The sequence below is a fragment of the Denticeps clupeoides genome, chromosome 1 (assembly GCF_900700375.1).
Source record: "Denticeps clupeoides chromosome 1, fDenClu1.1, whole genome shotgun sequence".
NCBI classification, from domain to species: Eukaryota; Metazoa; Chordata; class Actinopteri; order Clupeiformes; family Denticipitidae; genus Denticeps; species Denticeps clupeoides.
In genome coordinates this window covers 33026181-33051184 of record NC_041707.1, presented here as the reverse complement: position 1 = coordinate 33051184, position 25004 = coordinate 33026181, and the positions used below count along the sequence as shown (strand labels likewise).

The 25004-nt window shown below is 43.4% G+C and overlaps 1 protein-coding gene across 4 annotated transcripts in view; it reads right to left on the bottom strand.

Annotated features, from left to right (window-relative positions):
• Positions 1-25004, bottom strand: part of unc79 (unc-79 homolog, NALCN channel complex subunit) — a 45337-nt gene that overhangs the window by 6196 nt on the left and 14137 nt on the right. For 2 of the 4 annotated variants that reach the window (XM_028971310.1, XM_028971342.1), the window contains exons 13-43: positions 24760-24931; positions 24223-24453; positions 23449-23639; positions 21464-21587; positions 20384-20524; positions 19861-20076; positions 19347-19574; positions 16912-17047; positions 16660-16739; positions 16425-16573; positions 15967-16124; positions 14052-14233; positions 13722-13923; positions 12985-13167; positions 12394-12462; positions 11596-11897; positions 11024-11206; positions 10604-10766; positions 10222-10371; positions 8719-10071; positions 7724-7825; positions 7269-7385; positions 5992-6094; positions 5382-5522; positions 5253-5291; positions 5053-5165; positions 4784-4869; positions 4302-4475; positions 4160-4228; positions 3858-3968; positions 1653-1757 (exon numbers count right to left, since the gene is read on the bottom strand). In XM_028971310.1, coding sequence (XP_028827143.1) covers positions 1653-1757; positions 3858-3968; positions 4160-4228; positions 4302-4475; positions 4784-4869; positions 5053-5165; positions 5253-5291; positions 5382-5522; positions 5992-6094; positions 7269-7385; positions 7724-7825; positions 8719-10071; positions 10222-10371; positions 10604-10766; positions 11024-11206; positions 11596-11897; positions 12394-12462; positions 12985-13167; positions 13722-13923; positions 14052-14233; positions 15967-16124; positions 16425-16573; positions 16660-16739; positions 16912-17047; positions 19347-19574; positions 19861-20076; positions 20384-20524; positions 21464-21587; positions 23449-23639; positions 24223-24453; positions 24760-24931 — 5773 coding nt within the window. The remainder of the gene's footprint in view (positions 1-1652; positions 1758-3857; positions 3969-4159; positions 4229-4301; positions 4476-4783; positions 4870-5052; positions 5166-5252; positions 5292-5381; positions 5523-5991; positions 6095-7268; positions 7386-7723; positions 7826-8718; positions 10072-10221; positions 10372-10603; positions 10767-11023; positions 11207-11595; positions 11898-12393; positions 12463-12984; positions 13168-13721; positions 13924-14051; positions 14234-15966; positions 16125-16424; positions 16574-16659; positions 16740-16911; positions 17048-19346; positions 19575-19860; positions 20077-20383; positions 20525-21463; positions 21588-23448; positions 23640-24222; positions 24454-24759; positions 24932-25004) is intronic. The other 2 variants (XM_028971331.1, XM_028971321.1) reach the window with 2 other exon arrangements.

Below are 25004 nucleotides of genomic sequence, written 5' to 3'. Positions count from 1 at the left end.
TGAAGGGAAGCTACAAGCTAAATGAAGGGATTCTGAAAAATACACACAAAAATCTACCTTCAAAAGAATGAAAAATGTGTACAAGCACATTGGGCACAGTTTCCATGGTAGACCATTCAATCTCGTTGTATACAATAAAGGCATAACTAACTAAACAAATAATCGGATGGTTTAGCCCGATAAACAGTAATATGTATTTAATAAAACGTGTGTGATAATAATGCAAGCACAGACAGTATATTTCTAATCAGTATTTGCTATAGTGGATGTCCAAGACCTTGCTATCAGAAGGCGCACAGGTGCATGTAGTGGGTGGATCCTGAAAGGAGATGTTCCGTCCATTAGTGCAATGTGCTTTTGGTGCAGTTGTGTGTGTGTGTGAGCGCTGCAGCAGCCGGACGCTAGGCTGGATCTGTATGTGCCCTCCGGGGAGCACTCCAGCTGGGCAGAGTAGGAGTAGGGACCTGGTCAAAATGCGGGGGAGAGCGCAACAGCGGTCGGCATGATGCGGGCGCCGGTCTGGAGGCTTCTGGTGCGCGCTCCAGCTGCTCCACCAAGAGCACGACGGGGAAGGTGGCCAAACATGCGCACGTCTTCCCCTAATACCTCGCGGATTTCTGGAATCACTCCTTCATCTTCGCCCCACGATTCGTCCCACTCGTATTCGTCTTCCTCATCATCTGTACACGAGCCCACCCACTGATCGTCATCTCCATCGGTAAGCTCAGAGTCTGACCAATCCCAGCAGTGGGGTGTGTTCTAATCGGGGCTGCAGTTCAACGTTTAGCTGTCGTGTTGGCAGCGAGGTCTGCAAACACCTCTAGCGTGAGGTCCGCTGGATCTCTGGAGGTCGATGGACCCAAGTGCAGACTTCCAGGAAACAGTGTTTATTTACAACAAACCAAAACAGAGACAAAAGAACAGTCACATGCAAACTCGACAAAACCTAGGTGTAGATCAGACACCCACAACCGCTAGGCCACCAGTGCCTCTGCTTTTAACCCATCACCCTTGGTGAGCAGTGGGCAGCCATGACAGGTGCCCGGGGAGCAGCGTGTGGGGACGGATCTTTGCTCAGTGGCACCTCAGTGGACAGCTTGGCGGTTCGGGATTCAAACCGGCAACCTTCTGATAACGGGTGAGTTTCCTTATTTGCTAGGTCACCACAGCCCAAATGAGGTGCTCCATTAGTGCTCTGGGCATCACAGGATTAGGATGTTACAGAAAACATGTCTGGGCAATATGTATTCAGAATAGTGGAAAAATTACAATTTGCATTCATTTGTAATTACATTATCCACATAATATGTTACACTGCAATATTCATTTTAAAATAAAAAAATATATAAAATGAATTAAGCCTGCTTTGCACACTCAAATATGAATGCTAGTCTGTAATAAATAATATTCATGGTGACATTTTATAAATAATATTCATGGTGACATTTTATAAATAATATTCATGCCAAAATGCAAACATGAAGGTGTACTGTAGCAGAATACATTACTGAATACATTTTTGGCAACATATTCAGTACTCAGTAATCATTGCCCAAACCTGGACCTGTATATAGTCATGTGACTCATGCAATTGCATCTCTTCCTCGGCTTTCACAAAACCTGTATTATGGGCTGTACATGACGGCTTTTACCTGGACCAGCAGTAGCAAGTTGGTGTCGGGGATTGGGGATTTGAACTTCAGTGCTTGCAGCAGCTCCAGGACTACGGTGCGAGACATGTAGAACTTGTCTCTCTCCTGGACAAACAGGGAGAGAGGACAGTGGTTGGAGCTGAACTGAATGGGGGAAAAAATGGAGCTGCCTGTGTTTTTCTGTTTTTGTCCTGTTCCACTTTTTGTTTCTCTTCCCCTCTCTGTAGGATGCAAAGCCCGTCTATCCACCAGCTGATTCATGGCCAAGGAGCAGCAGATTAGAGTGGCACCCGGCCCAGACTGCGTCCCCGAGTCTCAGCGTCCCCGTCTGAATGACTGCATCAGCATCTCTCGCTCTCAGCCCTCCTCACTCGCCTCTCCCGGGTGACACTGGTAAACAAATGTCTTCTCTCTCAGCACCAGCAGTGTGTTCACGTCAGCATTTTTTATCCCTTCCTTGTCAAAATGTAATCACAGTTGGCTGTCACACAGCCATGACAGGCAAACAGATCTTAGTTCAAACAAGGACGCAGCTTCTCTCACTTTATGTGACTTTTACAAGCAACTAGGAGTCCATTAAGCCTCATTTCAACATGGAGCAACACACACTGCATGTCAAACCCTTTCTGCAACATTACGTGAACGTCACCTCTAGGTTTTCAAAGTTCAGTTAAGAGCAGCCCTATGCGCTGAGCACGGTGCTTATTGGATACTGTAAAGAGTTATTGAAAATGTTGTCATCCACACGGAGATGCTATTTAACCACCCCTCCACACTTGTGGCGCTGTAACTCAAAGTGCTGGTTGCTGTCTACTTAAACACTTCGTAGTTCTCAATCCTAGACTTTTCATTAGAAATGTCCACCATACAGATGATTTCTTTTATGAGGTTGCTTTATGAGGTTCTGCAATCGCGTTATCCGCCATTGTTGTATGTATGACGCGTTTGACCTTACAGGTTTGGAGTTTGGGCTACGTTGTCTCCGTGTGGACGCAAAGCAGGGTCGAATAGAAATTTTCCCATTTTAGATAAAAACATTCTGGTGTGGACAGGTCCTAATAATTCTGTCAGAACACAATCTTTAAAACCGAAGGGTGGTAGTAGCCTAGTGGGTTACACACTTGCCTATGAACCAGAAGACCCAGGTTCAAATCCCACCTATTACCTATGTCCCTGAGCAAGACACTTAACCCTGAGTTGCTGCGAGGGGGGGGACTGTCCCTGTAACTACTGACTGTAAATCACTCTGGATAAGGGTGTCTGATAAATGCGGTAAATGTAAAATGTAGAAGGAGCACAATGATTGATAGATCTCTCACATGCTGCTTCCTCATTGTGGATGATTTAAATATGTCACATGCACAAAAATAACTGTTAATAAATGCTTCTTTCTTGTTTTATGTATTCATTCGTGTAAATCCCAAAAATGGATTACAATAGTGAACAAGCCCCACACTTTCTCTGGATTGCTGCGCTTAGCACCCGTTCCAACCTATAGAACTTATTCCCATTTGGGCAGTTTTTGGGGAACAGCAGATTGGGCCAAAGCATCTCAGATCAGATCAATACACCAGAGACCATAAACCACTGAGGGCTGAGAAGAGGGGCAATGAGCAGATTCATCAACAGGAAAATGCTTGAACCCCCCCTGCGCCGCCGCTAAAACTCTGATGGAGAGAAATCTATATGTCCTCTCATAGGCGGAGAGATTCATTCTGTCCCCTTGCGACCAGCTTGCAAAATCTGAAAATCAATGCAGGCTGATTGGATACTTGATCAGGAGGACAGGCGGCACATCCGTCTGCAGCATGGCTGCATTTCACACTGAGAGACAGGGTCATTTACCCCCGAGACAGTAAAATATTGACTTCGTCCGGGGGGAATGGCTCTGCTGGGATGATAGCTAACAGACAGCTGAATATTTACTGTGGTGACATCTTTCATGCAAGATTCATATACAGATATATTAGCCTTCACACAGCTCTGCAGCAGAGGAATGACAAACACTAAATCTTGACCTAATAAATGATTTCCATTCCAAAACTTTTGACAACCTAAAAAATATTCACCTTAGTCTAGTTGAATGCTAAAATGTGAATACGTTTAGTTATGCATTCCAATAGCAATGCGGACATCTCCATCCCAATTATAATACAAGTAGATTAGAAACCAAACATGGTGTGTGAACAGACAGTGAGGGCTCACCTTACTGAAGGCTTTGTAACACAGGCCACAAAGCTCCACCAGATAGGAGAGGCTGAAGGTGCCATACTGAATCACGAAGCTGAGGAGCTTGGAGAAGGGTTCCAGCAGACTCTGGCAAAGGAACAAGTCCAGTCATTCAAAGAACAAGTCCAGTCATTGTAACACACTGCATTTAGCAAAATTGAATGGGAAAGCCCATGGTTTATGTCTCTAATTACAGTGTCGGCTAATTTTAATTTTTTCATCGGCTCAGTATATTGAAATCTGTCTGGTTCTGTGTTCCATGCGATTCTCATACTCACCCTAGTTGCATTAGTGGTTGGAATCTTCAGCAAGCAAATGATCACTCTCAATGCTGAATCCAGCGCACACTAAAAGGACATTTTGACATTCTAAATAACTGTGCTGAGTGTTAAACTGATGACAGAGTGGATTACGGCTCACCTTTAGGGGCAGCACAGAGGGCAGCTTTGTCAGGAAGGTCTGGAACTGATTGCAGATGGTGGTCCACAGGTTGCTGGGAGAGTCCATAGGCAGGGCTTCCATGAAAGAAGCGATGTTGTCCAGACAGTGGAGCATGGCGCTGCCCGCTGGCAGTGTTTTCTTATTATTCAAGCCCTGCATCATAAACATTTTGGTCATTTACAGAGAATCTGCATTAGTGTCCCAATTAGCATGGGGCACATTATATTTCAAGCATCTCTGTAGAAGCAGATCGCTTGTTTATGGTCTTTTTACAAGAGCACCATCTGCTGGAGAGAGTTGGCAGCATTGGTTTCAAGTCTGTGATTAAAGGTACTTGGTTATTTAGTTTATTACAGGTTATTCAGGACTCACGTTTATTAAATACAGCGGGTGGATTTTATTTTAACCGAGAACTTTTAGTTTGAGGCTGTTTTTTTTAATGATGAGTGAAGATGTCTCACCTCTAGAAGCTGATTTAGGGCAGCAACCGAGCTCAGTTCATTGAAGTCGATGAGCGAGGTAGCCAAAGTGCGAAGGAAGCTTCCATCTGTAAAAGGTATGAGGGAGAAGAAGAGGGGCATTTGTAGGTTGGTTGTTCTGTGCATGTGGGTATGAGGGTGTATGTACATTCCAGTTGGTTAATGTGGTTCCATTTTGGTGGGATATGTAAGGACATCTGTGTGTGTGTGTGTGTGTGTGTGTGTGTGTGTGTGTGTGTGTATGTACAAACCTTTGATGTTGCTCTGGAACAGCTGTGGCAGAATTCCATTAGGGGCGAGCTGGTGCAGCACACAGCGTAGGAACTGCTTGGCCACGCCAGCTGCGTTGCCTGGGATCAGCATACTGCAAACATAAAGAGAAATTTTGGACACATCCAGTCTACCCCACTCCCACTACTGAGACCTTCAGGCTGTCCACAATGCTACATACCTTTCAGCCTGGCATGAGAAATTAGTGCTGGATGCCAACCTATAAAATCAATTAAAAACAGATTTTGAGACTTTGATGAATCTAAGCCTGTCAAATATCTTTTTTTTAGTGTGTGTATAAAGTGTTTACCGGCCCACAGACTGCATGATGTCCAGCAGTAGTGGGGCCGCCAGGTCAGGGCTCAAGTGGACAAACATGGACAGCACAACAACAGCCAGACCCAGAGTCTCCTCATCATACTCCTCTAACACTGCGCCACAGTCCCGGCATCTGCAGTACACACACACACACACACACACACACATGAATGTAAACATGATCACATAAACAAATGCACATAAATAAGTAAGACATAAGAGCTAACATAACGAGTAATGGATAGTCTTGCTTATATCACAAATGCAATCGTTCACACAGGCCCATTTGTCACTGTTCCATTAATCACTGTGAATTCTCATCACCTCACAGTCACTCTAACAGCGCCAGCCAAGACATACAAAGTCTAACTATGACTCGAATAATATACAACATTTCACTCCCTGCCAGAACGTTTTCACTCCAACCCACACTGCTTTCACTCCGCAGCATTCACTGTTAGTCTGCTGATGATCAGATGTGCCTTATTAACAGTGCTGGAATGAAAACATGCTGGCAAGTGGCTCTCCAGGAACAGGCCTTGGACAAAAAAAACACTCCAAAGACGTGTCTATTAAAGTGTCTGAAAGCATATTATACTGACTTGTCAGCCATTATGGTGGGCTGGTCATCTGTGAACTCCTCGGGGGCAGGGACGAACATGCTGACGGAGCTGGGGGCTGACAGAAGACTCGTCTTGGTGGGCCCTGAGATCCAGCAGGGAACAGATATGCCAATCCATCTTACTTTGATTAAACGTTTTCCATTTTATATGGCAAATGGTTTTTACTGTACAGTTATGTACAGTTTACTGTTTTACAGTGTGTTTTGTTCAATTGAGTGTACTAATGTGCTTGCTTGATGACAAAAAAAATGGTAACCATAGAAACCTACTGCCTACAAAGGCAAGCTCAGACAGAGGCACAGAAAAAAACAGAACATTATTATATTGTGTGCTGTGACATTCAGCTTCCCCGTCACAGGGGGTCCAGCCGCACCGGAGGAGGCTGATTCCACCTGCGTGACGGGGGCTTCAATATAACCAGGCAGCACCGTGGATGGGCAGAGCAGTTCTCCAACATGCAGCCCGAGGTTTCCCGCCCCCCCGTGTCGCCCTCTGTTTTGCGTACCATACAGGAGCCTGTGTGTTTGACACTGCTGGCCTGCAGGAGAGCTGGAAAGTGCTCATAACCATGTGCAAGGTGTAGGACTTGTGGAGGCAGGCAGGCAGGCAGGCAGGCAACAGTGGCAATCCATGCGGAGAACCGGAGGGGACTGATTTCAGCGTGAGGCGTGGTGGCTTGTTTTGCCTATTCCCATTGTTGTCCCACTGTGCTCCATTCTTCCCTACCCTTGATGTCCATCGTTTCCATCCCACCCTCAATCGTGACCTATGCAAGCCTAGAGTAGAATAGTCTCATTTAATTTTTTGCATGTGCATTTTATGATTTTAAGACAGGAGAAAGCCAAAGAAGCCAAAAGGACTGATGATCTCTGGTTTTCTGTCATCCTAAATAAAGGATGGTCTCTGCGTTCAGAGTCTTTGTCTTAGTTTTTCTGAGCTCGTCAGTCCCTTGTTCTGTCTTGCTGCCCACAGCACATAATCCCTCCCTCTGTCTGGCTTCTGGTTCCAGGCCTCCATTATGTCCCTGCTCTAGTTTTAGAACTCATGGGACATTTTTTTCAGACTGTTTGTCTAGTGCTGACAACAAAACCCAAAACCCAACCCTTCAGCACCGAAAGCCTCTTTACTTGTGACACATTATTATTTGAATGACGTATGAATGACAAACTATTATGCTCGTCCACCCTGTAACTCATTTGTCTATTTGGAGCTAATGAAATGTTTTGGAAGTGAGCCTCGCTGACTGAAGTATCCACCTGTCTCCCAGGTGCTGATGTTGTGAGGGGCACTGGACTGGTGCTCCAGTTGTCTCTTCATCAGCTGACTCATGGTCAGAGCGCCCAGAGAACCACGCTTCACCTGTCTGTACTGAGCTACAGGGACACACAGAAACAGACATGTAAGGAATTGTAAGGAATATAAAGTTCAGGCCATAGTCACATGATCACATCACGGATGAATGTTTATTACGTAACGACTGCTAAATAAAACTAATTGATTGTATGTTTTATAGATGAAACCAATGAGACACAAAGACAGATGGGTTCTGGGTAGGCTGATGCACACCTGAAAGGCATGGTGACAACTGTGTTATCTAATAGATTTGTTTCGGTAATTCTTTTGTTATCCTCTATTTATTGACTGCAGAGGAAATGAATGGAGGAAAAATCACCAATGTGTCAAGTCAGAAGGTACAGTAGTTAGACCCTACTTGATACTGAAGAGCGGTTGCTTGTTTCAGGGTTAGTGGCCTCGAGGGTGGGGGCCGAAGCGGATTCTCTGGGCTTTTCCAGCGTGGACAGAGCTTTGGGATCTGGAAAGCAATGCGTGTGAGTGACTGGGAAGGGCGTAGATTAAAGAATTCTTCTGGTATACGGGTGAGGGATGGATCTTTTTTTTTTTTAGTATTTCCTCTACAACATTTTATTGCTTGAAGTTGCGAGACAGAATGTTGTGTTATGCATGGGAGTATTTTCCAAGATTTTGGACAATTCAGGGCTGCACACTACAGGCTAGAAGAGACCACCCTTATATATAAAAATAAAAAATACATGAATACAATTCTTTCTTTCTTTTATAGTCTTTCATTTTTTTTATTACAAGAAAACATAAAAACACTAAAAATTTTAACTGACTGTTCTTAAAATGTAATGCAGCAAAATACACTAAGTTCAATTTTAACAAAATAATCAACCACTGCCTCTACATTACTGCTAACATTACTTTCACTACAAAATTCTGAAATCCAGTCAGTTTGTTCAAACGATTTCTCGTTATATTATCTATAAAAAAATAATAAAAAAAGTACATAGTTAGGTTGGGTGGGTCAAAAAATCTGGCCTGTAGACGTAAGTTTGAAATGTACGCAAGTGTTATACACAGGATTTTATGAACTTTAGGTTTACTTTAGGTTTTCAAATGTCAAATTTTTACAGAACCTATTTTGAGAACCTAATCACTTTAGAACCTATATGAACCACTTAAGTGGGTATTTACCATGACTTGAGATGAGAAAATGAATATAAACCAAAAATATAAGGAAAAAAAAGGACAACGACTATTAATATATTAGCCAAATCTCTTCCCACAGTTTGTAAAAGTTGTTAAGTGAACGACTGTTAGTCTGACCCTAGCAGAACAGTTACAGGCTGATGGAAAAAGGGGAATGTTGAACATCTCCAGACTCATCCCGAGTCCTCCTCTTACCAGAATGAGTGCCTTGCTCCCCCAGCTTATCCAGCGTGTTGAAGGAGATGTCCAGGTACTCTCTCTGGATGGCACTCACCGCAATCTTTCTTTGCTTACGTTGCCGAGGAACTATCTGAATCTTAAATTCGGCTTCATCATTGTCATCATCAGGCTTAGGGTCGCTGTCGCCTTCGTCGCCAACATCGTCGTCATCGTCTTCATCATCCTCCTCATAATTGCCATTGCTGTCCCTCCTTAGCTGATTCAGGCTTTCCGGAGGCTCTTGGGGGAGGTTCAGGAAGATATTCTTCCCCGATGGGCTGGAGCTTACCCCAAAACCAGACTTGGTGTCCTCAGGGTGTGAGTAGGGGTCATCCAAGGAGGTATCAGGTACATTGGGGGTCTTCCTGAAGAGATCCCGCTTTTGCTTAAGGGTCATGGGGCTCTCCTGACTTGATTGCTGTTGTTGTGGGTGGCTGGGACTGTCTGGAAGCTCCAGTGAAACCAGAGGAGTCACCAAGGGGGACCTCTTGGTCTTTGAAGATTGGAGGGGGCTTCCTCCTCCAGCTGGGCTGCTTTGTTTGCTTCCATCTCTGGAGCAGTCCTCTACACTGACCCGGAATATGGGTGAGAGGCAGAGGATGCCACTCCTGGTGGATGGGGAGGAGTGAAGTTTGCCGTTGGGCTTGGGCAGAGCAGCAGAAGCTTGGGTCAGTGCTTCAAACTCCTCGTCACTCTCAACAATACGCAGGGGGGGTAAGGGCTCAAACACCAGCGAGTCGCTATCAGACATTGAGAGGATGGAGTGCTTCTCTGGGATTGAGGTGCAGTCAGAGGAAAGGTCTATAAGGTCTGGGTCTTCTTTGGTCAGGGAAGGAGGGCCTGGCACCACCAACGGCAGCTCAAGGCCGGGCAAAGAAGGCAGTGACAGCTGTGGCTGCTTCTCTTCAAAAGTCTCCATGCAGCTGAGCCGCACCTCGGGGATGATGGGACGTGTGTCTGAGTGTGAAGAGCCACGACGGGGGTCTGGTTTGAGTTCAGACCCTTCTGTTCCACCACGGACCGAGGAACCGTCTGAAGAACCCTTCCCCTGGTGCCTGTGACTGGGTCTCCGAAGTCCTCCTGTCACTGAGGAGGAGAGAGAAGAAGGGGGCACAGCTGGTGGTCCTCCGTGGAGGTCGCACCGGTCTATGCAGGATTTGCGGCGGTGTTCATCCAGGTTGAAGAGAATGGAGTCAGTGTTAGAAATGTCCAGAGACTTCTGCTTGTGCATGGCCTGCAAACGTTTCTTCTTGCTAGTCTCCTCACGGGCACAGTGAATCAGACTGTCGTGCAGACCAACCTCACGATACTCAGACAGCTCTATCTCACCTAAAAAAGGGAAAGAGTGAGAAATGGTGGAAACTGATAAAGTAAAACATGCAAGCTATTGAAGAACAAAGATGATAACAATCTGTTGGGACGTCTCTAACAAATTCTCAGAATCCATAGATTCCAACCTAAATACACAGTGACACTCACTCTTCTGGGCATTGAGCTCCACTGGCTGGTACTTGACAGACTTGCTGCCTCCAATCCTCTTGAGCCGGGCAAAGAAGGTCTGTGACTCTTTATTGCAGGCCCCAGTGGGGGTGTCATGGTTGTCAGACTCATCAAACACACTGTCCTCCTCTGCAAAGACACCGCCAGAGAGGCAGACACACTTCTCAGCATACCTGTACCCAGTACTTTTTGCCCAAGTCAATAGGAAATGTATATTAACGATGTGTCATTATTTTTTAGGGGAGATTTTCATTCTGAAGTTACATGTGAATAATATATTGATGTCCATATACTGGGAAGCCCATTGGGAAACATGTGAGATCACAGTCATGGTGTATATGCCTGCTATAACATTTGGCACCTTTTTCCTTCTCGCTGTATCGGCTGATGTTAGAATTGTCACTGTACAGGGGTCCGGCTGTGGCGTGGGGTCTGCAGCTATGGTATTGGGCATTGAGGGTGTTGATGGTGATGTGGATCAGACACAGGACCACTTTACTCACGTCCATTTCCCTGTATGGGTACTGCCAATAAGAGAAGGACAAACAGTATTATGATAAAAGATCACTAGAATGATGTTAAGGTCACTTACATCTTACATCTTTAAAACATGCATATTGAGGAAGACTAAGGGCATAAGTGACAATCACCTCCCATTCAACACTATTCTTGTGTATGAAACTATAGCTCTGGGAGACCACTTCAGAAAACCGTTTTTATGTTTCAAATCTAAATAAGACAAGACTGGTAATGTAGTCTGTATTGAAAGCATAAAAGATACCTTGTAGAGAATGACCAGAAGAGCTTTGAGCCACATCTGTCGGATGTGTGGTTTGAGGGCCCACAGTGAGCAACGCGGCGGCTGCTGGAAACAGTGTCTTAGTTGTGGACACGTGCAGTACTTCAGCACCTGCACCACCAGGGGCAGGAGCTGCTTCCCCAGGCTTATGTTGTAGTCCATCACCTAGAGCAAGAGTGTTTCGTGGTGGATAAGGTGTCAGAATACAAACAAGTGCTGCACTACTGATATTGTGAAAATAATATATAATTGTACACTTTCAGTCAACAGTCAGAGGAGACTAAGATGTCACTTCATGAGATCCTCATTAACATGAGTGAATGATAAGAAAGTGTTCATCATAATCTTTCAGGACTGTTGGAAACCATCCCTAATGGTTGTGAAAGGTTGTGAAAGGACAACCATCCCTAATGGTTGTCAAGGTTGTGAAATGCTGTTTGGTTTTATAATGTTAAAAATACAAGAGTGTGTCCAAACTTCTGATTAGTAGTGTATTTAGTTACATTTAAGGTTTAGACACCACTGATCCTCTTCAGAAGTAGTGAATATGGTACCTGTGCGATGCCAGCAATGAAGGCATTGAAGCAGGTGGACGTGCGCATCTTCTGAGGGGCAATCATGAAGCAGCCCTCCTGCTGATCGTAGCCCAGCAGCACGTACAGGTGCCGCTTCACCGTGTTGAAGGCCTTGGCACTGCTGATGTCAGCCTCAGCACTGCTCTTGTCCTTGGCCATGAACTTCATCAGGACCATGATGAGATGGTGAACCGTCTGGTGGTCTATTCCGGCATCCTCTGGGAGCAGGTCTTTTATGACTGCGCCATCTTCTGAAGGAGAGGTCTGCCCGTGGATGTGGGCTGCAGAGATGAGAAGGGGAGGAGAAAGAATTATTCAATATGTCTTAAAACGTGTCACATGGTAGCATGGTAGTAGCCTAGACCCACTTCCTACCATTGTGTCCCTCAGCAAGACACTTAACCCTGTCTCCTGGGGTGACTGTACATGTAACTACTGGTTGGAGGTGAAAGTGAAGTGATAGTCATTGTGAAACATGGCACACGGTGCACACAATGAAATGTGTCCTCTGTTTTTAACCCATCACCCTTAGTGGATGTGCGGGGACCGTGCTTTGCTCAGTGACACCTCAGTGGGACCTTGGTGATTATGGGGCCGTTTCCTTACCCACTAGGCCACCACTGCTCTGGATAGGGGCATCTAATAAATGCCATAAATGTATATGTAGATGTTTAAGGATGTGTTAGGACACTGACTAGATGTTCACTCCTATAAAGGAAATGTTGCAAATGAAGACACTCTTATCTTTCACAAGTTGTCTGGGTTGGGTGTATTTACCTGGCAGGACCTTCTCTAGCATATCTCCAAGTGTGGGTGCAGACTGCTCTTGCCTGGTAAACCTTAGAGCTAAAAACCATATATGAAGACACATTTTAGGAGGGTGGTGATGCAGCAGGGATCATTCAGAACACACATTTGAGTCTCAAGTTACCCCGTCTGTCCAACTAACATTCAGAATTGACACTAATTGAAATTACTGGTACAATACAATAGAATATAACACATGATTAATATGTAGCAAATCTCTCATTTACATTTAGGAAAACACAATTAAATAAATTACACAAATGTCTGTTGTCTTTATGGGACAAGTGAGTGAATTGGAGGACTTTACAGAAACATTGTTTAGTGAAAGGCATAACTAATATGGACATTATCCTGGTCTGATGTGTATTTTTTCTCTGAATTGGCCTGTTCATATCAGACAGTGTTCTGTGTAGTTGATGAGCAGCAACCCAGACAAGACAGGAGGAGGTGTATATGTATATGTCCATGTCCAATCAATTGTGGCACAGGAAAGACACAAACCAAGCAGTGGGTTGATGGGCAATAGATTGAAAGACAGAGACTCTTTGCAGAGACACTCACGCAGTTTGTTGCTCAGCGTCTCGGGGAGGGAGAATGCTCGCTTGGACTCGGAGCCGGATCCTTTGACGCTGTCACGGAGAGAACGGACACTTTTTGGCCGATTGCGGGCAAAACGTGCGCGGCGTATCTTCCACATGGCGGCATCACTGAGGTTGGCCACATTGGTCCTCACAGCGGTGATGGCTTACATGGCAAGTAACATACATAAATGGAACAAGTATACTAATTTTAGATTTTTGTTAATCAGTAATTCACATTATTAAATCATTTTTAAAGATTTCAATGCATTAAATTAGCTGACAGTCACTTTGCTTTCCATGAGTGTTTAGAATAATTTCTTTCAGGGACTATGAGGAAACAATATAATGCCTATAGGCCTTGATCACCAGTCAATCTAGTGGTGATTCCTGATATAACACTATATACATGTTTAGGGTTCATTTGTCTCAGGGTTGTTCAACTCACAGTTCTCAATGGCTGGGCTCTGCTCTGAGTTATATTGTGTAATATATTTGGGAAAACAGCAAACAAGGCCCGGATTTGCATTACAAATTTTATCTGAAAAATGTAACCCAAATAACTTTTGTGAAAACCCATTAAGAGAACCACATACAAACTGTAATATAGGCTTTACTACAGAGATGTGAGGAAAGAAGTATAATGTTATACTACACTTCTGTCACAAGTATCCTTCTCTAACACGCTCCCCTGCCCCAAAAACAGCCATACACACTTACTGGAAGGGAAGGGGAACTCCTTGTTGCTGTCCAGGTGAAGCTGTGCCTCCAAAGACAGAGTGTCAAAGCGGTTGACAAAAAACTCCCAGCTCAGAGCAGGAATCTCTGGTTTCAAGAAGTGCAGGAGTAGCAGTTTGCTAAGGATTGTGGGACGGTCCCGGACCACCGTGTCAAACTGGAAGTCCAGGCACAGACACAGGCCCTGAAGGAAAACCACAACCACAAACGCCTAATCACCTTTCTGTGTTTATACTTTCTTACTAAAAAGGTAAAGCTCAACATTTTTAAAGCTTAATTGTAAATGTTAGTTTTAAATTGCAGTGTGTTCACCTGCAGAGCAGGCCGTTTGATGGTATCCAGCAGCAGTCGGGCTCTGGTGGCCACGGCTGGGTTCACATCTTCCACGCTGGCTAGGAAGCAGCAGAAGGCGTGGGCCAGAGAGTACTTCAGCAGGTGGTTCTTGGTCACCGAGCCAATGTCCAGAAAACGACACAGCACCGCCACTCTCTCCACTGAGTGCCCCACAGAGAAACATCTGGTTCATTATGTATAAATGGCACTGAACCTGGCTTCCACCAAAGTCCATAGAAGTATCGATACTATACTCACTATAATTTATTACATTTGTCTCAGTTGAGCTGTAAGTGAAGTGAAAGTGAAGTGATTGTCATTGTGAAACACAGAACAGGACACAGTGACACAATGAAATGTGTCCTCTGCTTTTAACCAATCACCCTTGGTGAGCAGCGGGCAGCCATGACAGGCGCCCGGGGAGCAGTGTGTGGGTAATAATAATTGCATGTGGTCCTCTAAAAGGGATTAGTTAACAGCACACAACTAATACTAATGGTAATTTATTTACACATATAATAGATGAGACACTCTGAAGCTGGGATGCCCCAACATACAATGTGTGTTAGGGCTATTTGTGTCAATAAAAGTCACTAGTCAAAACAGTCACTAGGTGGCAGTATGAAATCACATTTAAACACAGTAGAGGTCTGGCAAGTGCCTGGGCCAGATGGTCCTGAGGAAATCTACCAGAGTGCAGATCTCAGAACAGCCTTATAACGGCTGAGACACAGAGAGGGTGAAAGAAACACTGCTCCGAGGCCTGCGGTGAGGGGGAATCGACTGAAACCAGACGATCTGGCTGCCAGCAGGATCTGAAGCTGCTTTTGATGCCTAACTGCTCTCTTGTTAGGTAGCTTTCTTCCTGAGACAAACAAACAGCCATCTGCTGGTTCCACTAATCTCAGAGACTAATGAGATGATTGAAATTCGTCATTATTTATTATGCTATTTATTGTGCTACCTAAAGTCTGAAATGGGGGCATGTAATGGAAATTCATGTATGAATGACTGCTTTATCTGCATATCCATGAAAGCATTTAACTAAAAATAATAGATTGAGCAGACACTGTAGGTTGGTCTGTAGTACTAAAAAATAGATAACCTCCATGGACACTCCGTAGGATCCCCATAGAGAGTCTGTTCCTGTGACTTTGTCAGCAAGGTCACAGCTCTCCTCTGCCAATCACTATAATAGGTTCCCAATAATCCCACAATTCCTAATTTCTATTGGTAACCATGACAACGCCACAAAAAAGGGAGATTACTAGTGCACTTTGGGAGGTGTACATGTGCAAGTACACTATTCAGTAGAATACAACACAGGCGAAAATGGAAGACATTAGCATTAGTCTGTGCATGGAAATGTGTGTTCTATTGGATGTATTTTGTCTTATTTTATGAAATATGCTCATGTTTAGAGAGACAGAAGAACAACAAGGAACCTCTTAAACCACTTGACCACCTGAGGTCCTCTTTATCTAACATCATTTTAAATGTAACCTACACCTTCTAGAATAGGTATTTTACAAAAGATTTATAAAATATGTTCAAACACATAATCAATAAATTCCAATTCATTCAAAAATCTGTCAGACCAAATCATGAAAGTGTTGTGTAATAATTTTTATTTATGCAAATACCTGCATGCATTGATACATATTTATATGATGTAGTTTTGTAACACCATGTTTTTTTTTGGTTAATTATTGCTTTATTACTATAAAAGGGGTATTGCTATTAAAACCATGAAACCTGACTGGCATTCTGTATTATTTCAGCTGTGGCTGCTCAATAGATACATAAGGATAATGTAATAGCATTTACCATATGTGTACAAACTGGAAACACATTTTTTAAAGACAACTGGGGAAATTGAAAAAAATTCTCCCACCTGCTTCGAAACGGATCTTCCAGTCCTTGCTGTTGAAGTTGCTGTCCACCAACTTCCAGAAGATGTCAGCTCCATTAGACAGTGAGAGGGCATGGAGAACTTGGGGTACTGCCAGAGAAGCCAGCTGGCAGAACTCAGATTTCAGCATGTTCCATAGGCTGGGGTGGCACAGGAATTGTCATTAATTCACATTATATTCTTGCATTTATTCACAACATTTATTCACAAAATTATCCACAACATTAAAACCAAGTAGCCGATATTGTGAAGACACCCCCATGACTCTTGGGAATTTGAAGGCTCCTTGTTCCTTGAACAATGTGACAAGAAAATCAGTGTAATTCACTTTTCCTGTCGGTGGTTGTAATGTTGTGGATGATTGCTGTATACTCTATAGGATGCATTTGCAATTCAGCAGTAAAATGATAATTGAGACCCATTTAGCACAGGTCCTCTACCATGGAATGAGCATTTTCTCCTGGACGTAGGCCAGAAACTGAGGATGGTCTTTCCTGGCCATGTACAGACACTCTCCATGCAGGCACAGGATCTTCAGACAGTTCAGCATGTTGAATAAAATGTCTGGCTCCTCAAACTTGGCCATCTCCTACAAGAGGGAGAAACATACTTTCTAGTTTCTGTATCGCTGCGTTAGAAATAAAACTCCAATTAATCAAGCATGAGAATGGAGACCTGAAGTATGGTGTAGATGAGCTTAAGGGATACAGGAAGCTGCTGGTAGGAGAACTTCCTGTCAGCATTATTCTTCATAGCTAATGGAAAAAACATTCAGAAAATTTTATTAATTATGACAGTAATTAGGTTGTTCTTCATCCTGAATCCTTGCAATGAGCTTTAGCTTCTAAGTACTGTTATTCTGCTGAACCCCGTGCTACATAATCAATCAGAGGAATACATAATGAAACCGTTGCCCAGGAAACGTACGGGGGTTGTCAAGGGAGTGGTCCTGGTTGCCAGGGTTATCAGTGTTTGCACCATCCTCCTCCGTGCTGTTGTCCATCCCGACAGAGAAGTCAGGCCGTGGGAAGATCAAACTGTCCTCCAGGCTGTCAGTGGGCTCCTAAAATAATGAAAGAATTATAATAAGTGCATTAAACACTATACAATGAGATGAAAATATGACTTCACTTTGGGCCAGACTCATTCATTTGAAAAGCTCAATACAATTGATTTATCCGTTTATTCAAATGGACACGTGTTAATGATTGGTGACGTGCATGTAAGAGATCCGCTCCTACAGCCTATAGCTCTGGGTTTCGTGGATTTTTATTCATTTATTTTTGCCCAAATGTTTCATGTTGTGTAAAAATTTGTTGTGGTTAAAGCCCCAACCTCTGTCACAATGTGATGCTGAGCTTCCCCTGGATGCCACAGGGGGTGCAGGCACACCTAAGGAGCAAACCCAGCTGACACTGACTACCATTGGCATGATTGGGGCTCCATATCACCAGGCAGTGCTGGACCTACAGCATTCGATATTTTTCTCTTTCTTCGCGGTGTTGTGGTAATTGGTCGTGTGTTGTCTATTGGTTCCGTGTTTATGTGCCACAACGGCAGGGATCAAAGTTCAGCAATATTCAACTTTGACCACTGCGTCTGCAGAGGCTTGTGTAGCATCACTTGCCGCTCTGCTGGGTGCAGCAAGATGCACTCTTCAGGCATGCATCCCATAGAGAGGGATGGGATTCAGAGCACAGCGCTGGACACATTTGGTATGTGAAGGGTAATAGCGGACTCAGTTGACGAAAATCCTTCACAGCGGCGGAAAACTTATATAGATGGTGTTGTGTTATGTATATGATATTCATTACTGTACTTAACATAATAAAACAGAGAAATTCTAACATTGTTTATATACAAACCAGATTCCAAAAAAGTTGGGACACTAAACAAATTGTGAATAAAAACTGAATGCAATGATGTGGAGATGGCAAATGTCAACATTTTATTTGTAATAGAACATAGATGACAGATCAAACGTTTAATCCGAGTAAATGTATCATTTTAAAGGAAAAATATGTCGATTCAAAATTTCACAGTGTCAACAAATCCCAAAACAGTTGGCACAAGTAGCAATAAGAGGTTGGAAAAAGTAAATTTGAGCATAACGAAGAGCTGGAAGACCAATTAACACTAATTAGGTCAATTGGCAACATGATTGGGTATAAAAAGAGCTTCTCAGAGTGGCAGTGTCTCTAAGAAGCCAAGATGGGTAGAGGATCACTAATTCCCACAAAGTTGCGCAGAAAGAAAGGTGTTACCCAGCGAAAAATTGCAAAGACTTTGCATCTATCATCATCAACTGTGCATAACATCATCCGAAGATTCATAGAATCTGGAACAATCTCTGTGCGTAAGGGGCAAGGCCGTAAAACCATACTGGATGCCCGTGATCTCCGGGCCCTTAAATGACACTACACCACAACCAGGAATGCTACTGTAAAGGAAATTACAGAATGGGCTCAGGAATACTTCCAGAAACCCTTGTCAGTGAACACAATCCACCGTGCCATCCACCATTGCCAGCTGAAACTCTACAGTGCAAAGAAGAAGCCATTTCTAAGCAAGATCCACAAGCTCAGGCGTTTTCACTGCGCCAGGGATCATTTAAAATGAAGTGTGGCAAAATGGAAGACTGTTCTGTGGTCAGACGAGTCACGATTCAAAGTTCTTTTTGGAAATCTGGGACGCCATGTCATCCAGACCACAGAGCATTGTTATGAACGCTCAGTTCAGAAGCCTGCATCTCTGATGGTATGGGGTTGCATGAGTGTGTGTGGCATGGGCAGCTTGCATGTCTGGAAAGGCACCATCAAGGCAGAAAAATATATTCAGGTTCTAGAACAACATATCCTCCCATCCAGACGTCATCTCTTTCCAGGAAGACCCTGCATTTTTCAACAAGATAATGCCAGACCACATTCTGCATCAATCACAACATCATGGCTGCGTTGGAGAAGGATCCAGGTACTGAAATGGCCAGTCTGCAGTCCAGATCTTTCACCTATAGAGAACATTTGGCGCATCATAAAGACTAAGGTGCGACAAAGAAGGCCCAAGACGATTGAACAGTTAGAGGTCTGTATTATTCCTATTCCTAAACTTGAGAAACTGGTCTCCTCGATCCCCAGACGTCTGTTGAGTGTTGTAAGAAGGTGAGATGCCACACAGTGGTGAAAATGGCCTTGTCCCAACTCCACATCATTGCATTCAGTTTTTATTCACGATTTGTAGTGTCCCAACTTTTTTGGAATCCGGTTTGCATTCTAAAATGCATTGCTTAGTTCTTTCAAGTGTGTACGTATGCATGTGTGTACATATATTGCATCCATGTGCTTGTTCGTGCACGTGTGTCTCACCACCAGTCGAATCTCTTCGTGGGGCGTGAGTCTCTCCAGCAGCTCACAGCCCAGCTGGTAGCAGAGGATGCTAGACTGGCACAAGCTGCACTCCAGAGCCTTCTCGTCCTTCTGGCATGTGTGTGAGCCGCCCCAGGGGGCCTGGAAGACGTTGTTGATGATGCCGACGATGTCCCTGCCCAGGCTGCTCTCCAGACCCAGCATCACTCCGTCATCCTGCAGTTCCATCTGCACAACACAGGACGGTTGTGTAAAAGTTTTTTTTTTTTTTGGTCAGACACACTTACGAATACATAACCATTACAGAAATACACGTTCCAGCAAAATAACCATTAAACCAGGCAATTGTTATATTATTGTATGTCATTTTTGTCTTTTGATTTTACCAATTATATAATTATATAAAAAACAGGGCATGAAAATTAGTCCAGCAACACAACATGCAACTGTAATGATATCTAATCTGACTGGACCTGGCCTTTGATTCGACTGAATGCGTTGGCAAGCCAGTCACCTGCTTGAGGATAAGGTCAAACATGAGGATGAAGCAGCCAAGGTTCATGTCGTCATCCTCACAGTCCAGGTCGAGGGCACAGTGGCCAGTGGCATGGCCCAGGTTTTTAAAGGGGCTGCAGTGTAGGGGGCTGCGGAAAGGACTACGAAAAGGGCTGGGGAATGGGCTCAGCGTGTTGTGCTGCCCCCGTCTGCCTGGATCCGAGACGACACTCACCTGGACAAACAAGTAGCACATATTGATACGAACATACAGTCACACACACCTGAGCACCCTAGAACCATCCAAAAATGAATCACAGACACACTGTCTATTTTTGTTCAGCAATCCAGCTGCCAGAGCTTAGTAATTATGTCGGGATATTATCAAGTCCCATAACATGGCTATATTTAGTGTGCAGCCGTTACCATGACGACAGGCCTCCAATGTTTTTTTAAGAGTGCACATTTCTGGGTTAACTGTCCAGTTACCACTTTGCTGACATTATGCTTTTTGGATGGATCGGTACTTTGCTGGGCCTCACCCGTCGAGCCCCGGCATCTCCAGAAAGGTTTGAGGCACGAGCCTTCCTCTGATTGGCCAGCTCCTTCACAGAGTTCACGCCATCTGAGAACATGCTAATGAGCAGCTGTAGGGGGACCACGATGTCCAGCTCTGAGAGAACCTGTGCACCCACAAAACATTGGCAGTTTTTAATAACAATTGTAAGCAATCACAATTAGTTCACAGAATTTTATTACATCTTTTATTTCATAATCATTGAAACACATTTTGTTAGCATCTATTAGCTTTAAAATATACCATGCAATGTATTGTTTTGTTTGGATGTATAACAATCACGAGACTTAAGAAGAGTCACACTGGAGAAAAATGCATGTAGTACATCACTAAGCAATTATACAATTAAGATGAATGGCACTGGTGTGTTATGACATTTTCCATGGATGTTGCAGCAAAATAGATTAGAAACTTTCATGATGATATTGCTTGATGCTCCCAAGCAATGTTAAGCATCATTCAGGCAGCAGGCTAGCCACAGCAGAAGTAGAGTGTATTGATATTTAACCACAATGCCAGCCTAGATTGACTGCACAAGGTATACAGTGCAGTCAATCAGGTAAGAAGGCTGATTTGCATAGTAGCACAGGTAGCACTGAGTAACATTGAGCTCTATGGCTCTTAAATAAGACAATGAAAAATGAACTGTGATCTTTAGATGTCTAGAGGAAAGTGGTACAGACGACGGTGTCTCTTGAGTGGAACAGCCCTCTGAGGGCCTCGGAGCTGAGGATCAGACGACTGCACTGACCCAGATCCCTTCCCATAAAACATTTCAGCACAGCCAGCCTCTATCCAATAACAGCAACTGCTAATCCACAAAACCACAAAGACATATGTGTTTGAAAAATGAGCGGGTGGGATTTATAGCTACTTAATGTGACTGAGGTGGTTGCTCATTTAGTCAAAAGGCTGTTGAGCAATTTTCACCACAAGCTTTCTGCTGATTTAAGTGCCTTTTCAATTTAAAATCTAATACATTTCAATAATTAACTAGCATGCAGAGATTTATTTTTCAGTGTGTTTGTGCATTCACAACACTTACATGCAGCCACAACAGGGCCTGTTCTTGCACAGAAGCAGGGTACCCAGAGAACCTGCAACTGATAAAGCCAAACATTTCCTCCATAGAGAAGGGCAGAGGGCACAGCTCGATGTCAAACATCTTACTGTATGGAGAAAAAAAAAGTAAAAGATTAGTTCAGGAAATATCTTGCGTGTTCATTCATTCACCATTCTCTGATCATCATTTGACTAAGGACTCAATTTTCACCCATGGATTAGATAGTATCAGGTTAGACATCCATGGCATAACTGTAGAACACACACAATCACTCTAAATAATTCTGAATTTGTCATTTTAAGTTTGCACATGGTGCAATTGAGTGTGTTCTGTGACAATTAGCTTGTGCAAGGCACCATAAAGTATAAGTGCCTGTTATAAGACACACAGCTGTCAGAACAATATCTGTTCTTAGCACAAGGTCATTTATATTTGAGTTACACTCTGCAATGACACAATTGAACACAAATATACAAAAAGTAAGCATATTTTACATTTACTGCATTTATCAGATGCCCTTATACAGAGATTTAAATTCAAATAAGACAAATAGGCTTACTTAAAATAGACTTTACTAGAAAGAAATTTTGTGAATGTTTTTGTCTGTCAAGAAATATGCAGCTGATACCTGTGACTGAATATTTTCATGTAAGAATAGATGTTTGTCTTTTATTTTGTTCTAATTCTACAAATAATAATACTGCTACTAATAATAATAATAAAGTGCTGACCCATTGAAACCAGGTATATGTGTGGTAAGCATTAAATTCAAGATTTAATACGTCTAGTTTGAGTTCAGATTAGCTCATTGTTACCCATCCAGCAAAACCAGACACCAGGCCAGGTCATTCATTACCATGGAAACAGAGACCAGCTTCATAAGCTACAGACAGGAAAACAGATGGAAACAGATGCAAATAGATATGAGGTGGCCTACTTAACCAGACCACACAGAGCCACCCAGGTATCTAGGGAGCCAATGTGCCTTCAAAGGTAACTGATAAATACAGAATGCTGGTTACCATGGAAACAAAATCCATCATGAGAGCAAAAATTTAACCGGTGGTGACCTTGACAATCTGCCACACTGGATTCCTATTAGCGTGTTTGGTTTTTGATTGACCACTGCTACAACTTACATTGAATATCCTTCAGATGTCCTAATGTAATCAAATTAGTAGTCTTAAAACAGCAGTGAAATAGAGACATCACAGTCATTGTCTTCAAAGGCACAAAACTACATTATCCAAAATCTGAAACTGTGGGATAGAATGCTGGATAAATGTTCAGCATTTAAAAGTTTTCTGCTGCCTCGTTTCGTAAAATGAAAGATATTATATTATAAAACATCTTAAGCATTGCTGTAGTTCAGCATGAAATTGATGAACCCAATTTATGTTATTTAAGTTATGTAATCATGGAGGTTAAATGCTTAGATCATTTGGACTATATAAGTGTTAGTATGCTAGTGGATAAGATACTATGAAAGTCAAAGGTTCAAACCCCACTCACAACCATTGTGACCCTGAACAGGACACTTAACCCTACATTGATCCAGGTGAACAGTCCCTGTAACTACTGATTGTAGTTACTACTGATGCTAAATCTCATAAATTGAAATGGAGAGTTTTGTCTGAATCTGTTGTACGATTATTGGCTTAAAGAATCACTTTAGTCATATGGTATATTGAGATCCGCAGGCTTATATCAGCCAGAATGAGAAAGCAGAGTGCATGAGAACTGTCAGTCATTGCACAAACTCACAACCTTGGTGTGAGTTGACAATGCTAATGGCACAAAGAATGATTTGAAATAAATACTTTATAAAGCCATATGAACCAAGGGTGAATGAGTGAGTAAATGGATCATGTTGGTTCCCTCATCTGTGCTGGCTGCTCGGCCTGTCGTTTCTGGACAAAGTGCACTACTAGTGCATAGAACAGCCTCAGAAAACATTTGTCATTTACCTAAGAACCTCACGGAACTCTTTGAGCTGGTGGTCGGGCACCTCAGTGCGGATGGCCTCCAGCCACTCTGGCATGAAGCACTCCCACAACGGTTGGCTGATGACGTTGTAAGGGATCAGGCACAGGATGCGGTTCAGGCCCTCTTTCAGCTGTGTCACTGTACTGCAGTTCTTATCCCAGTAACCGCCGACCTGTTACAACAAAGTCACAGTTAAACCTAATTGTCACATCCGCAGGCTGACGGGGGAAGAAAGCACAGAGACGGGACATCTGAGCAAATTGGATTTACACACAACAAAAGGAAAAACGGCACGAGGGCCAAAACAAAGGGAACAAACAAATCAAACCCGCAGGCGTGTGCCGATTGCCAGGAACCGAAAACAGACTTAAGGTAAGTAACAGGGTCCACATAAATGTCGCAGCGTCGTTCCACTGGCCAACAGGTCCTTATAACAGGGCTCCACCCATGTGCGCCTAATCATAATCATAACCCATAATCAGCTGCCCCTGTCCATGGCTGGAGCCCTGCTGTCAAGCTGATCGGTGCCAGCTGTGTCCCTGGCTGCACCCAGCCGTGACACTAATGAAAACTTTAGAAAAAAATCTTTGTATCATCTTTCTGTGTACTTGCATATGGTGAGATGACGATAAAGTTGACTTTGACTTTGAAATATGTGTACTAAAATAAGTATATGCATTTACATATGTATTTACAGTAATATGTTATTGCTGGGTTATACTGATAGTATCTGTCAGATGTCTTTGTGAACTCACCCTGGCAAACTCAACAGGCTTTGGCAAAAGGCACATGACCATGACATCAAAACGGATGTCACAGACTGTCTTCAGCCACTTTGTGACAAACTGGGGTTTGAGTTTCTCGACCAGACTGCCCACTTCATCATCCATCATGTAAGCTGTGGAGTGGAACCACTGGAAAACCATACTGACCAGCCGGGCCAGAGTCTCTGTGGGCGTATTCTCACTGGGTGTACAGAGGCTCACCTGTACCAGTTACAGACAGGAGGTAAAACGCATTAAAATAAGTTAGCTCTATATATATCAGTAATGTCTATTACACATTTTTTTAACAATGTGTAAATTATGGAGTATAACAAAAAACAGAAATATGAAGTGATCTGTAACTGTCAAACAGAACAGAATTGTTTTATCGGACTCTGTAACATGACTCAGTAATTTCATTCAGCTCAGTGAATGGTCAAAAATGATAATGAACAGTCAAGCACAGTTTCAAATTTTCCTTTACCGTTCCATTACACAGGCAGACAAACACACACAACTGTAATTTACCAGGAACCAGATGCCAAACTGGCTGAGCAGTCTCTGGTCATGCTGGTCATCCTCCTTATTGTCAAAGTCGATATTGTCCAGTGAGTGATGGGAGGAAGAAAGGCCCATCTGACGCCGGCGATTCATCTCAAACTCCCTTTGCTCTGCGTGGATCTCTGCCTCCTTCAGCAGACTAAGGAGAAGAAGGAAGAAGACCCTTCTCAACAAAGGAAATTATACGACCTCTCATTCCACAAATGAGATCC